The sequence below is a fragment of the Excalfactoria chinensis genome, chromosome 12, assembly GCF_039878825.1.
Source record: "Excalfactoria chinensis isolate bCotChi1 chromosome 12, bCotChi1.hap2, whole genome shotgun sequence".
Taxonomy (NCBI): domain Eukaryota; kingdom Metazoa; phylum Chordata; class Aves; order Galliformes; family Phasianidae; genus Excalfactoria; species Excalfactoria chinensis.
This window is the reverse complement of record NC_092836.1, coordinates 14,215,043-14,231,607: the sequence shown is the minus strand read 5'-3', so window position 1 is coordinate 14,231,607 and position 16,565 is coordinate 14,215,043. Positions and strand designations below refer to the sequence as shown.

At 39.5% G+C, this 16,565-nt stretch overlaps 1 protein-coding gene across 12 annotated transcripts in view; it reads right to left on the bottom strand.

Annotated features, from left to right (window-relative positions):
• Nucleotides 1-16,565, bottom strand: part of IQSEC1 (IQ motif and Sec7 domain ArfGEF 1) — a 258,195-nt gene that overhangs the window by 37,136 nt on the left and 204,494 nt on the right. For all 12 annotated transcript variants that reach the window (XM_072347516.1, XM_072347517.1, XM_072347507.1 and 9 more), the window contains one exon: nt 1,476-1,758. In XM_072347516.1, coding sequence (XP_072203617.1) covers nt 1,476-1,758 — 283 coding nt within the window. The remainder of the gene's footprint in view (nt 1-1,475; nt 1,759-16,565) is intronic.

The window sequence follows — 16,565 nt, the reverse complement described above, 5'->3', positions numbered from 1 at the left end:
AAGGCATGTTTCAGATCTCAAAAGGTCTAATTTAATGGCACATCTGTCATAAGACAGATCAAGAATTAAGCACTAGATATTTCCCCAACACTTACAGAATTTGGTGAGCACAAAAGCAAACCTAAACTCATACTTATCTAAAACATTGGCTTCATCTTAAGTCAGAGCTCAAGTTCTGCTCTTCCAGGGCACTCTGGAAAAACATCATATGCTTTTCTAACTTGAAATCTTAGAACAACAAACAGATGGTACACGAGACTTAGCCCCCATTATTTCACTGACTATCTACAGGTTGTTCAAAATCAAGAGTAGTTCTGTATGTTTCTTACCTATGGAATTATACTGAATTTCATATTGCCCATGTTAACATACAATTTGGAGTGAATATGCACTATACCACAATGATTCACAGTACATAAACTCTGGGTGACAAGAGATCTCTAACAGAAAAATCAAATGAATTGAGATATGGTCTACTGGTCATTAATCACTAGTGCAATCCAGAGCATCTTACATATTTGCTTACCGTCAGCTATTTCAGGCTTGATTTGAAATGCTAAATAAGGAAATTATGTGGCAATAAATATCTTCCAAATAGAACTACATTTAGAATAAGGCTTAAAAGGAAAGGTTGAGACTGACTGTCTTAGAATAATGCCTTTTTCAAGTGCAAAGATTTTGAATGACAGAATCACAGAACAAAATCATAGAAACCTTAGAGTTGGAAGGGACCTTTAAAGGTCAACTAGTCCAACTCCCCTACAATGAACAGGGACATGCACTGCTAGATCAGGTTGTTCAGGGCCTGCACCAGCCTCACCTGGCAATCTGTTCCAGTGTCTCTTAACCCTCACTGTAAAAGACTTTTTCCTTATACCCAACCTAAATCGACCCTCTTAAAGCTAGAAGCCATTTCCCTTGTTCTATCACCACAGACCCTGCTAAAGAACCTGTCCCCTTCTTTCCTGTAGTCCCCCTTCAGATACTGATAGGCTGCTATCAGGTCACCTCAATACCTTTTCTTCTTCAGTCTGCACAGTCCCAGCTCTTTCAGCCTGTCCTCAAAGGAGAGATGTTTCATCCCTTGGATCATTTCTGTGGCCCTCCCATAGCCTCTGCGTACTTCTTTGTAAAGTATATGGAAGTAAATGGTTGAGTAAAAACTAGGGAAGACCTTAAATTTACCTCATCACATAGTCATGACAGAATATCAGCAGTAACAGCCTCTTCCTTTCCTTTGGGAGCAACAAAGATATCCAGATTTCAAAATCACTGATTTTCTTCGAAAACCATCTTGCACTATTACATCCTTCCAAATAGTATTAATCTCAAGCATCAAATCACCATTCCTGGCAGTTTTTACTTTACATTTACTTTACAGTATTAACACATCTTTTAGGTGTTTCTTTGAAGGGTATAACGTTTTCCAGCTTGCATACATGTTGTCATAAATGAGGTAAAAAAAGCTCGAATACCTGCTTATCCTGTAGGTCTGAAGAGAGTTCATAGCTCTCAGAAAGTGATCTTGACCTTTTAATAGCTTCTTCCTCTGCTTGTTTTCGCAGTATTGATGTTGAGTGCTGAAGTTTTGGCCTCCGAGTTCTTTGTTGTCCAGGGGAGACGGAATACAGCCCGTAAGCTGAATGATCGTAATGGTCTGGACTTATAGCTGAACTGTGTGTTATAGGTCCTTGGTGGTAAGCAGATGGGCTGTCCAAAGATGTGCCAGTTTCACTACTTGGAGCTTCACCCTCAACACTAGAGAGACATTAAGAAGACAGGAAAATTCTATGGTGAGTATTGGGTACCAAAATCCTCAGTAACAGCATAGTTTTGCTTCGTATAATTCTACAGCCATCCAGCACACTTAGTTCAAATGCAGATGCAGATATTACAAGGTAATATGGACATTATGTTGATTATCACAGTTTTGACTGTAATCTAAATAAGTTCTAATTTTGTTATGGAGGTGAGTCAGGCAGGAGAATGGAGCTTTCAAGCATTATTTAACTTCACAGAGTAATTGTCAGTAGCATCCGAAGTAACTCAGCAATTGTAATGCAAACGAAAACTTCATTTCGTAGAAGATTTTGTTATGATCTTTTCCAAATTATTCTACTTCAAAATGACAGATGCTTATTTTTATCTCTTTCCTTGCTTTGACAAATAAAACCAATACTTTCTCACCACTGCATTAGAGTTGAGTGTAAAAGGATTACTTTCACTTTACTCAAAGGAGAGTTGATAGGATCTTGTGTGCTATAATGTTTCTCGAAACTAAAGTTGGGAAAAAATATCTCCAGGAGAAATTTCATTTATTTCTCTGTAGTGAAAGATTGCTCCCATGAGATACTTTTGGCATGCTTTCTATTAAAGTACCCCAAAGGATGGTGTTTCGAGATAATAAAAGTAAAATATTTTCAGGTAGGGAATACACAATAGGAGCTACCCAGCAAATAAAGCACTTTGTTTTCACATGAATGTTGTCACTGCTATGTGATAATGAAAAAAAAAAAGCACCAGAACCAAACACCCCTGCATTAAAGAGCTGCACAAAAGGAAACATTTTAAAGCTGAATCCTAGTCAGGTTTTATCCTGATGCAATGATGCCTATTTAGTGGTAATCTTGATTTGCTTCATATTTACATTAGGACATTCTCACATTACAACAGCATTTCACATAAATATTTACTCTTTTTCTCATACATCGTACAGAGAGTATTGATAGAAAATGAAATTCTATTTAATGTTTGTTTTGTTTTGTTTTTTAAATCAGAGACACAGTAAATGCTCCTTCACACACAGACACACACACACTAATGTGAGCACTTGCAGCACTTCCCCTACCTTTCGTTTTAGAAACAGGTACGTCCAAACTCTAAAGGAATACAATTCCACGTGCTCCCACAGTATGCTCTGGTTCATATACAGCTTTCATTCACATGTACACGAACATAAAACACAAAGCCCTTCTGTAGCCTCTTGGCAATGAAACGCTGCGATCCTCACTACACACACATACCACAGCAATCCCTGCAGCAGTTCAAAGTACAGAGCGACTTCTGAAAGAACATTCTCCACCAGTCTGCAGTGCCAGAAGAGATCAAGGTTAACACTGTCAAACCTCTCCTAGCTTGAACACTGTGTACTTTTTAAAGTGCAGGGAAAAACAAGCCCCTTAGATGTCTCAAAATGGTTCTATAAACATGTGGAACTGAAGTTTCTCTTTCTTTGCAAATCCTCTTCCTTTGCCCATCAAAATATGACTCTACCCAAAAGGTATTTTCAAACATACTTTACTCAAGCTGGAAATATTTTCAGTCCACACACATCACTTTTTCCAAAAAGGAAGCTGACAGGAAACTAAATCCCCTTCCCTCAGTGACACAGATGGCTTTCAACTTAAAAATGATAAACGACCCGGAGTTTTGAGGGTGACATTGAAACTGCGCAACTGCCCATTAAAAGCAACAAATTATTCTCTCTAAAGCAGCCTTTCAGTACATTCGTACTACTCTAAACCCTTCACGTTCTCTCTTTAAATACTAAAACATAATTCTCTGCACTGTTGAACTAAGAGACTATCACAGGCTCCTAATTTAAATCTTATTTGTAACTACTTTTCTTCCACATACGGTCAATTTGTTTTAAAAGCCATTCAAAATAAACACAAACTCAATAATTCTCACTAATTCCCCCTTCTTAGGTTCTGTGGCATTTTTGCTTTTCTCTTCCCTTACTTCTAAACTATTTACAAACCCTTCCACATTGATAACCATCTCATGTTGGCACCTTAATAATAATATCCTCAGTGGATCACTTCATCTTTTCTCAACAGAAATATTACTGCCCTGGTTAGGAAGAAATTGGAAGCAGATCTGCCCAAGGCTCTGACTAAAGCTTGAGGTTTCTTCTTTACTTTCAGTTTTTCTTTCATATCTTTTCCAGACTCAAACATGAGCCTTGAATGAGATGGAACGCTTGACCTCACTTTGCTCACAGGCCTAATTCCCTACCATCACAAGTCAGGCTTTTGAAGCAGGAAAGTAATTACCTTTTAAAACGTGCAGCCTCCTGCACAACAGCACAGCAGCCCTTTAAAGTGACAGAGCATGCACAACTAATACTGCATATTTGAAAGCTTTCTCCCATTCATTTCTTCCCTGTTAATTGAAGAGGGGCTGAGGCTTCACACAAATTATTTCAAATAAATGAAAATTCCACTGACAAAAGCAGTTTGATTTCTTCTTGTTGCTAATTTACATATGTTTGGAAACAAAAAGTATTTCAAGATATACAACTTGCCTGAAGCTTTAATGACAACAAAAATCATTGCTCTGCTATGGAGGAATCACACACAGAGCACAGTGTAGGAGCACACAGTTGAGAACAATCACATCCATGTCCATTCTGAAAAGCCATGTGCTCAGAATGGTACCTCTGCTTCAAGCAGCCTCTGCAGGGTTAGAAGGTCCTTTCAACTATCCTCTTACTAAACATGCAACAGACTAAAACCCTGGGGGCTCCGTCCCAAGCTTGCAACAACAGCTAGCAGAAGTTTTCTGTGACAACAGGAACAGGTGGGCACTTGGAACATCACTTCCCTCAGTATTCACCTTGCACACACTTTCTTACATAGATGAGAAACCAAGTACCTTGAGTGCACTGCAAAAATAGACAACACACTACCTAGTCCCAGGCAAAAATCAGAATGAAACTCCTGCTTAGGGCCTTTGATATCTGCTACCTACCCACGTCAAGTAGAATTACTGCTAATTCTGGGACGTGAACCCACAGATGAGGTTGGTTTATCTCCCTGCAATTTACCAGAGCTTTATATATTTTAAGCTTTATGTTACTCGGGAAAAGAGCACTGCATCAAGCCTTCCAATTCAGGAGAATGCAGAACAGTTGAGACATGAACCTTTCATTTCTAGGACTTTAATTGTAGTATCACACTCCTGCCTCGGGAGTAAATAGAGACTGATAATCTGCCAAGACACAAAATGAGAACAGTTGCTCACCAGTATTTTACTGAGGAGCAGAGAATGGAGCAGCTGAACGGCGCTAAACCGAAAATGGAAATTAAACATTTAAAAATATTTAATGCTATTAACATGGTGTTGAATGAATAGAACTTTAGAGTAGAGCCATGGAAAATCTTTGCTTCTTTGAATATCTAAAATACTTTCCTGGAAGAATGGGCAGCAATGACTGAATCAGCATTTTATCAAAAGTAGTCACTGGAAGCTTCTTCCTGCCTAGAGTTCAGCTTGCACTACTGCTAAGAAACACACTGAATTGAGGAACAAATGTGAAGCTGAAAAGCTTAGAGAACAATGGAAAAAGTACGGGACTTTTGACAGGTATGTGAAACTACTGGCTAAAAAAATCAGATGAACTCTGCTTTTTCCAACTAATACAGTTTAACACCAAAGATAGAGAGACTTGGGCATTTTCTTCTCTTTTGTGTGTTTGGCTCTAGAATTCCTGCAAAAGCTAAGCAATGCACTCGGCAAATATTTTTAATTTAAAATACATCAACCAAAGCGACATTTGTGCACACAAGCAGGATCTGTTCTTTCCATCAGCAGGGCGGTGAGCTAAGGGTCAATCCTGCAGTGCAGCTAACCCTGCGCTCACCCACCATGTGCACTGAGCTCCAACAGCAGCAGAAACAAAGCCTACTGCTCTCTGAATGAAAGACTCACAACAATGTGCAGGCAGTGCTGCCAAGGAGCTGCTTTTCTAACTCATTTGCCTAGATATCAAACCCGAATAGCACGGTGCATACCTCTACCTTTGGACTAAGGCAGCATACAATAGATTCAAGCTGACAAAATACAAAGCAGAGGCTGCTGCTAACTAGGACAAGGGCTGCTGGACTTCTTTTTTCCTTTTTATACACCTGCTTCCCACTATTCAGGTGACAGGTTCAGCTCAGGAATTACCTAATAAGAAAAAGCTCTGCCATCCTCCTTCTTCCCTCTGTCCAGTGCCAAATGTGCTGACGTGGTTAGCCACAAGGGAAGCAAATTGCTCCTCTCTAGGCATTCTAGCAGCATGAACCTGGCACGTCCTTTCTTCCCTTTATCTCATTTTACACATTCACATCAGAAATTATGACTTGTGATCACACAGGCTGTGACTGGTTGGTGAGTACACTAAATGCCTTACCATCTTTTATAACAACATCTTAATTGGGATTTTTGAATATCTACTACACTCTTTGGTGTGTTTTTTTCCCCACTTTTCAAAGAACTGCGGAGGTCTTACATTCATACCTTCCTTTTCATTCAAACAGTATCAACTATAATCTTAACAAAGGTAATATAAGAACAGTAAGGGGAAAAAAAAATCTGAAAAATAAGAAAGCTTCAACATTTGAGCTTAAATTAGAAACTGGGAAGAGTCCCAAAGACCTGAATTTCAGTGAAGAGCAAACTCCGGGCTTTTCCACGAATACCAATTTGCTCACTGAACTTACAATAACAGCAAAACGATTGGTTCGGATGACAGAGGACAACCAGAAAAAGTAGAAATTCACTTTTTTTCTGAGGCCTGCTACCTTATCTTTAAAACTGCACAATGGGAAGAGGAAGTACTGAGCTCACTAATATCAGATGCAAGGAACCACTTAGTAATTCCCATTTGCCCCAGAAACTTCATGGTCTGCAGCTCACAAAGTGTCCCAGCTCACTCATAGGACTGTAATACAAAGACAATGTGAATACATGCCTACAGAAAACTTCCAAATGTTGAAACCAGTACATTGTAGCCTTTGTTTGGAACCAAAAGCAACAAGGAAATTCAACATGCTTCCAAGTAACATAAGTGCCAAACCAAAACTGCACGCAGCACTTTAAAATAGAACTAAAAAGCCCTATGAGTAAATATTTAAAAAATGAGTTAACCAATGAACATCCTCTGAAATCACCAGTAATTTTCATCATTCATTTACAATGGGCTTTCAACAGCGCAATATAAAGACACAAAATTGAAAACAGGCCCCGACAACTGGATGGTACATTCACAGGAACCAATTTGTGTTACACCCATGCTGTAAGAAGAAGTTGGCTTGGATGTAAAAATGAGAGCATAATGCCTTTGTGCTGTTCCATCTTGGATTTTTCCATAGTATTTTATTACGCTGTAGTATCTTATATTACTAAAAGAATAAATACTAACTCAAAGGTACACACAATAAATCAACTTTCATCTGAATTGTGGAAGGTACGTACAAGTGCTATGAATACTCTGAAAATCACGGCCAACTTATCACCCTGGTTAGCCCCAGGGGATAAAGGCAGCACAGCCTTGCCATGATGGAACACACTTTGCTCCTTAGGAAGCAGGTGATTTCTAAAGCATGGCTGCTGCAGAGTATGGCAGGCCAGAAATAGCAGTCAAAAATCCAGGCAGCCTGCATAACCTGGCTGAGCTTGATGCAGTATTTATAGTTTATTTGTTGTAATGGCGGAGCATTTGCACAAGTAGTTTTTCATTAAATTCTTCAATCAAATTTGTCCTTTCTCTAACTTGCTTGTTCCCCAAATCCACAACATTTACCTTTAAATTGTCTCTACAATGAATAATTCAACAAGATATTTTCTATTTTGTTTTTCTTCTCCTGACCGAAACATGCTATGTACAAGCATTGATTTAAATGCAAAACAAAACGACTGAAGCTTTTTATATGGAAGTTCATTTCATAAATACAGTGCCTAGTAAATCTTCTATTCCATTCCAAAAGATATGTCCTATATAAATAGGCCCAATGCTCAGGAAGAAAGAAGAGCTCACGCATCTGCTTTACACCAACTATCTCTTTTTAAAACTTGGAGGTTAAAAAGTCAAACTCTGATCATAACTCCTGAGTATAAATACCCACTTGAAATCTAAATTCTCTACCTAGCTCAAAGAATGCAGACCAGAAGTCGCCTGTGGAAGTGTGTAACAGAGAGAAGCTCAATGGCAGCTGCTAGAGCAGCTGGTCTGACCACACATTTCCATCATGAATGCTGTAAAAAACCCTACATTTAAATGGCAAAAATATTGAGGGCAGACCCAGCATACCACATACAAACAAACCTATATGATAGTTAATTTCTTGCATAAAACTTTGTCTTAACAATAAAGTCCCAATTTAAATGTGAAATTTAAAACTGCAGAGAGGAACAAAACACAGCAGACTGAAACTATGGCTTTCTATAGGCAACACAATCTGAGCATAATGATTCATTTGACACAAGGGTGCACCCCACTGCTTCAAAGCTGGCTTGCTTTTCTTTACCTGTGGTGCTTTTTACTATAAACTTGGAGGTGTACTTAATTAAAGCTCTGATGTATGCACTGCATTATCTCAAATTACTCTTTGCAGAAAGTTCTTAATGTAACCTCTTAAAAAACAAAACTAACCATATGTAGTCCATGCAAGCAAGTTTTTTAATCTTTTCTTTCCTCCTCCACAATACAACATTCCCCAATGGGGTGAGAACATTTGAACAGAAGTATATTATTTGGAACAGATTAGAATCTAGTTCTTATTCGCAGTTCTGCTTTGTACTGCTCTAGTACACAAAAGTCAATTTTATGAAGAACTTGCACAAATCCCCAAATTCAATAAATGCAATAACATTAACAAACCAATCTACCTTCAAATATACACTGTCAAAAGTTCAAAGCCATTATGATGGGCAACAGTATTCACAAGCATTGACAAAAGCTTTGATCCAGGAAAGAAATATCGACCAACTTGTTTTACTTAGAATGCACTCTCACCAATTCAGCTGTTTTTGTTAAAAACAAATGAAACCTTTGACTGTACATCAAAGTAAAGTCCCAGGTAATTCATCTTACTGAAGTTATATGTCACTGCAAGAAAAATCCAGACAAAATTTGCATGTTCTCAGAAGCGAAAACTAACAACTAATAAACCAACCACTTTGCTCTGTTACGTTCTGTGTAACAGACCGCCAACAGCAGCCAGTTAAAACATAGTTTGAGGACCACTGACAGCCTGACCAGATCCGCAGACAAAACACCACTATGTGCCTTCAAACTTGCATTTGCTCTGTAGTCCAAGCCCTGGATTCAAACATAGAGAAAATCCCCAACATCTGTTCACTTGGACACTACTGAACTTTAATTCCCACTGAATACATTCATGAAAGGCATTTAAAACACAATATTTATCTTTAAGGCTCTTTAACCCACAACCTTACGTGCTACTAACAACAGCAGAGAGCAGGGGAAGATGACAGATCATATTCTCTTCTCTAAAGCAATTAGGAATGAATGTGCTTTTTCTTCTGAAGCAGAGATGCACACAAGCAAGTTCAAAAAAAAGAACAGAACAGAAATCTACCCTACTTCGTTTAAGGGAACAACCTTTATAATAGATTTAAGAACTAAGAATGTGTGTTGGAGAAGAGCTTACTTGAGATTATCTTCAGCTTCTGGGGAGGGGAAGGAAGGTTAAATGCCTCACGTCCCACCTTTGTCTATGTCAAACAGGGCAGCACATTGCCTAGCAGACAGAAGTTTCTGCTGCAAAAGGGTTAAAATCAACAAAAAAGCAACCCTCCCACAGCACCTATTTAATGCCTGATGAAGCTTCTCTGCTAAAAGCAAAGCTGTGCTTTATTTTCAGTATTTTAGCAGCTAGAAAGTAACAAAAGAGACTGACAGCATCAACAGAACTTAAGCACAGCTTGCTTACAGAAGTTACCTTCTATCTCAGGTAAAGAAGGTACGTCATTCTCTGCTTATCTGTGTTAATCATCACCTGACATACGGTCATTTGGCAGTGGCCATATTCCTTACTTTAAACTGTTCTCATAAAGTGGACTAAATAATAGTGAAACAAGGCTATATAATAAGTTGGGGCTTGTGACTAAGAGAGTTCTCAAAATTATCAGCCTGATTTCCAGAATTTCTAGAGGCTTGTTTTTAAGGTCAGCTCCTCTCTGCACACCAACATGAAACACTCTATCAGAAAGTTCTTCAGAAGGATGTTTACCTTCTTAAGTGAACTAGAGCTAAATATTCTCAAGTTTAACTGTGCCACCCACCATTAACAGCATCTGTGAAGGTCTCTACCTACCCCTACAGACTTTGCCCTGTTCCTCTTATGTGAACAATCAGAAGCTTTACAGACCTCTACAGTTCCTCGGCATAAGCATATAATCCCAACCATTAATTATTGATTCAGATATAATGTTCAGCACCTTGAATCCTCTTATTTACTAGACATATGCTACATATGACACGTATTTCAGATAGTAAGATATTAAAATATTCTACCATTTATAACATCATGACATGACCTTTATTCAATGCTAATTTTAAAGAGGAAGATTTAGTTTCTGCATCTGAGAAAAAAATTCATTTGTATGCACAGCTGAAGCAGCACTTGATATAATACAAAAATCCTTGGCATCGTAGCCCAGCTATCGTCGTATTTCACCTCTGCTGTGGCTTCAGCTGTTGTGTCAAGGCAGTCAGAGGTGATGCTGAGTGACACTGCTGAGAAATCATCTTGCAGGCAATGAAGTTCCGCAACAAACTATAGACTGGTTTGCTCTACTCGTTCAGGTCTTGATGGATAATAATATTCTTTTGTCTCGCATAGACTGCGTTTATCACATGTGTGAATTAGTCTGAAGTTCCTTAAGGTTTAGACATTTAGATTTCATACCTGGAACAAAACTGTATCATGCTTTAGATATTACTTAGATTCAAGGCAATGTTCCAAGACAGAAGGTACTTACAGACACACTCAGAAAGACACACTGAGTTGTACTACATGCGGATCTTAACTCTGAGGAGGACAAACAAGACATCAGCAGATTACTTATGGTCCCTAATCAGCTGAAAGCTGACGTTGTTTTTTCTCATTCACAAACTTCCTTCCTTTTACATTTCCTTTCCATTATGCTGAGCTCATACATCTTATAGTTCATTTTCTGTTAGTGAGGAATTAAATGAAAGCTTTCAGCAGGACTTCTGACCCATGTTACTGACCACAACAAATCAGCACCAATAGATTCTCAAGACCTGTGTTATTTCAAAGCTTACTATAAAAACAGTGCTCTACAAAGCCTACCCACCATTATATTTTAAAATCTGCTCTATGTTCTAACTGTTACCTTGAATCAATACTAAAAAACAGAGGAACTACGGTACACACACAGCACTGGAGAGTAGCTGTCCGGCCCCAAGGCAGCTTGCAGCAGCTTCTCACCCAGGGCAGCTCTGCAACTTCTGGGAGCATCAGGAACCTGCACTGATTTCTGCTGATACGACGTGCCTTAGCTGGGCATGTAAGGCTGGTCAACCACAAAAGAACGTAAGGTCTAAAACACAAAACCTGGATCATTCTTATAATTTACAGGCTATTTTCTGTGACTTAATCCATAGATCCTTCCTCAATGGAAAATGGTCTTTAGTATGAGAACAAAAGCCCAGTTCCTAAAAACAAGGTCAACTTTTCATGAATCAAAACTAAAATGCTCACAACAAGTTCTTTGCCAAAAGAGATTTAGAAAATCTCGAGACTGTCAGAAAAGATCTCGTACAACATGTTGAGCTACAGCAGCCCAGGAAAACTCTACTACTGTTCTTCTAGGCTGATTGAGGTGTTTCTGATTCGGCCAAGTTTTAACAATGAAAAAGCCAAAACTGCAACAGTTTGTTACCATTTGAGCCGATCTCCAATAAGTACTGGGCAATCCTTTCTCCTCTGGCTCACAGGGGCTGCCCGGGGGCACTAACAGGAATACTCACTACAAAGTCCCACCCTCCCCAACTTGAAGCATTAAAATTAGCTCCTTCTTGAAAACAGTCTGTAGTCAATACCTCACAGCACTGATTATCTCCTAAACAATTTTACGAAATAAAGAATATATGAACAGCAATAACGAACTGCCTTTTGAGAATCTAAGAACAGCTGAAAACATTACCTAACGTTCAACACCCTGTGAAACGTCATTAACTTCAAAGCATGTGAATCACCCCAGACACCTCTATAATGGAAACAAAGCAGCTGTTTACCCACACATTACAATAAAGCAGAACCATGCAAGAACAATAAAGATAATTTTTATTCCCAGTTGAGAGCGCAGAGAGAAAAGCTATAATTAAATAGAAACACAACCAGAAAGTCAGGGGGTCACACAGGCCTGCTCTGTCAGAACAATGGTTAGACCTCTCAGAACAGCAGCTGGATCAGAAACGCTGCTGTCCTGGTTTGAATGATGACCTCCTCAACACAACGTCCCAAGCAAAGAGGGGAAACACTCTCTGGTGTTATCATTAAAGGCTGGGGTGCTTCCAACTAAATGGTCCATTCCTCCCTAAAGATTTATCCTCAGAGTTCTGTGCCACGCTGATGCAGTCTGCCCATCTTGACTCACGAAACTGACAGGATCACAGCTATCATCATTATGGCTGTAGGCCACACTACAAAGAATACGCTAAACTGCAGTTACATACAGCCCAACATACAGATATCTGAGATTCAGCGCCCATGGCTGCTGCTCTATTTAACTCTCCACATGATCTGAGATCAAGTCTGGTCCACTCTACCATGAAGGCCAGGAGTGAAAAATAAATGAAAGTAAAATTGTGAACTTTTTGTAGTACACAGGTAGAAATAGCAGTAAATACACCCAGTGACAGAAAATACGTCAGGTTTGTATCCACACTGGGTCATAAAGATGACCTGAAGGGCCACATACACTTACCAACAAATAGAAGGAAGTTAGCTCTCTTTTTCTCAGCTCTTACCACAGCATTTAAACTCCTGACACGTCCATCCTTGTTAATCTGGAAGATCTCTAAAGGGGAAACTGAAATTTGTTTGGCCCAAAGAATGGAAGTACCCCTCAAAACAGGACTGACAGACCTTGTGGTCACTACGTGAATGGAAACCAAGTCATACATGCTGCATTTTGTTCGTAGGCACAATGCAGAGCAGCAGTGAATTGAGTCCTTTGTTTTTAAGCACAAGTTCAACTCAAATGACAATGAACTACTGAAAGAACCTGATTACCAGATACACTACCTCAATTTCCTGAATTAAAGGCTCCCAGAGCCATCATTTCAATACTCCACTTCTCCCACAAAGATAAAAGAGTTGCATTTTTTTGTCATGTCAAAACTTGGCTTTTTTTTTTTTCCCCCTTTATTTTTATTAATTGCAATTTAAAATGTTATAATTTAAAATTATTCATGATAATTTTATGAAAATGCCTTTGCCTCGGGTAAAGAAGCAAAAGAAGATTTATTTAGCTAAATTTGCAGCCCTCTTTAACGTAATACTAGGGCTTTGTGCTACAGTGGATTAAAGCAGCATCTGTTCTTCTCTGGAAACCTGGAGTCAAATCACAGCAGCACAGTACATTTGCCATCTCTGTCTGTACCCTAATTACAATTGCCCTTACCCAAAAGAAAATTCAATTCCTGCAAGACGCAAGAAGGTCTGTATCTATGTAACTAAAGCATTTTTGGTTAGTAAGTGCTACTAAAAGCCCATGGTTGCTATTTTCCAGAAAATAAAGATGAAAAAATTAAAATCAATATTTACATAAATATTGGTGCAAAATAGCAACATACAAGATGCTTAAAAAAAATGAACTTGAATGCTCAGGGCTTGATTCTATTCTTGTAACACAACAGTCTTGTTAGACAACAGAAAATAGGAGTGTAATTGGGAAGGTGAATTTGGCTTGTGCCTACACTATGCTGAAATATAAATGAAAGCTAAACAAAGCACTTACCAAACACAACACACTAAAAAGCTTCTCCTCAAACCCTGCTCTTACACTCGAGTGTTCTGTTATCAGGCAATATGTAGGTTAAAGGCACATCCTCGTACATCTAATGTAACAACTAGGGCAATCAGGGCTCCATCTTGAATACAGTTTCTGAGACCTCCTGCAGTTCTGTTATTAAATAAACATAAAAGCTATAATTGATTGACAGCTGCTGTGATTGAAATATGCCCAGCTCTGAAATTAACAATAAAATTCCCACTGATAAAAAAAATAAGTATGTGAAAGGTTAAGAAAGTTGCATCCTTCCTAAGTGACAGTAAACCCCTGCAATGAAGAGGCACATCCCCGTTATTCTACATCCAGGTATCATGATGCTCAAATCAAATAACTTTTTTTTCCTCATCAAATTCTGGTGCTCCACAGTTGTCTGAACGCAAGCACAGCCACCATGTAACTTGAACCATCCTTTGCATCTGTCAGAACTGGGCAGAAACTGGGAGCCATGTGGGTTTACAACAAAGGGCATGTTAGTCTGAATCCATGAGACCCTATGGAAGTGTGGTGGATTAATTCCAGGACAGCTCTATGCCATTAATATTTCCAAAACAAGGATACTCTGAGAGCAGGCTAAATACAGTCTTACTCACTGAGAGAAGCACAGCTGAAGCTATCAAGTTAAGGCAATACAGTGCCTTGAATTCCAAGTGGAGCACCACACAGTATGCAAGAGGACACGTTTCACCAGTAAAGCAGCATCTCACTTCTAGCACACGTGTTTCCCAGTGCTCTGCTCGATGCCTCATGTCCAGGTTGGAGGGGTGTTAAGAAACATCATAATAAAAAAAAATCACAAAGCACAGGTGAAATAAGAGAAGAGATAAGAAGAGATACTAAATACCACAGCTGGAAAACTGCTGCCTTGGATCCAGGATGGCAGCCTGCAGCCACCAACAGGGGATGGGGCTACCACCAGGCTAGCCTTCCTCATTCACAGCTACTAAACTTGCTGTTCAGAGCAAATAGTTTTCAAGGGTAAGTTATTGAGCACTCAAAATCAGCTACATAATTATGAGAGCTTCCTCTCTGTTCAGACAGTTTGACCCCTGAATTGACAACTTTGTACCTAAAAGAAAACATGATCAATATACAGAAAAGCTCTGTTTCCAAGTTGTTGCTGCACCCGAAATCCTAGCACCTAACCTCAAGATTCTCACAGGTATGAAACAACTCCAATCTGGAAGTGATGGAAGACTGTCCTCATGATACTTGGAGGAATACTTTCATCAGCCCTACGAACAGAAATGTATTTCTCTTCAGCACATTTTAGCTTTGCAATTGTGCAATGTGGTCACAAGGTGAGAAGTACTACGCAAGGCCCTCCATTTCTGACTTGAGAATAAACCACATCCCAGGTCTCAGTGGAAGCACCCTGCCCAGTGCCACTGAACACACCTCCTCCAGCAGGGAGGGCCCCGTCCCAGTCAGAGCTCACTGCCTGGGCTCCTAGCAACCTCCCCATACACACTTCTAAAGCAGAACAACAAACCAGTTCCTGTTCTGCTCGGTATGTGCACCTTTCAGGTGTAAAACAGAACACTTCGAGCTCCCTTACCTGCGTTCAAAGTATTGAATTACAGGTTTTTAAAGGACTGAAATAGCAAATTGTTTTTAACTGTGGCAGGGTTCCAGGAGAGCATCTGAAGGGGTGAAGAACCAACTAAAAGCTGTTGATACAGTGAGTGCTATAACTTTCACTGGTTAGTTCCATCTCTCGTATTAGAATTGGTAACTTTGACGACATCAAATTAGTACAAATGTTGGGGGGGAGGGAAACCATCTATTTTACTAACTGAAAAAGGACAGCAGAATACTACATGGCACTACCCTCCTAACTAGAATAGGAGAACACAACGACAAAGCAAACCTGATGCAAAAGTAGATGCAAAATGAGAAATGGATCATTTTATTCAGCAGGGCTTGAGTTCCCTGAAAGCACTACAGAGATGAACTCCGATTAGACACGGGTATCTGCAGAACAGAAACAGTTAAACACAACCATCCAAACTAAGTACTCAGCAATTCCTCTTTCAACACATCAGGCAGAATAATCAAGTTTAACTGAAAGGAAGTGCCAATATAGCAATGTGCAAACATAGGAAAAAAGCACTGAAACAATGACTGAATGGCAAAATATTACTGTGTGAATACAGGCAACGTGTAACCGAGGGAACGTTTAGGAATTATGTTACGAGCAAGCCATGCAAATGTAATGTGCTTTATGCAAATACCACCAACTGCACACACAGCTCAACTTTATTGTGTTCCTTAAGGATAAAAACAGACTCAAATGTATGACTGTAAACTATATTAGCAATCGTTTTTCTTACAAAAAGCAACAACAAAACCACCCTTTTTCTTTCACAGGAAAGACACTGTAGCGAGTCACAAGCAGTTACACTGAATCCAGTCACTTCCTCCTTTTATGTTCCTGCACACAAGCACACACCCAATTTAAGACACGGCCTGTCTTTCCTTCAGTTGGGGATTTCTGTAACAGTCCATCAGCGCTGACTGTCATCAAGTCATTTTTTGGAATGCCAGAGTATCCCGAGCTGGAAGGGACCCATACGGATCACCGAGTCCAACTCCTGGCTCGGCACAGGACCACCCAAAAACCAGACGGCTGTCTGAGCGCGGTGTCCAGGCGCTGATTTGTACGTGTAGTTCTCAAGCAGCTCAGAGCTGCGGTTTTGCAATTCTGACACATTACCGGCTAACAGCACCGC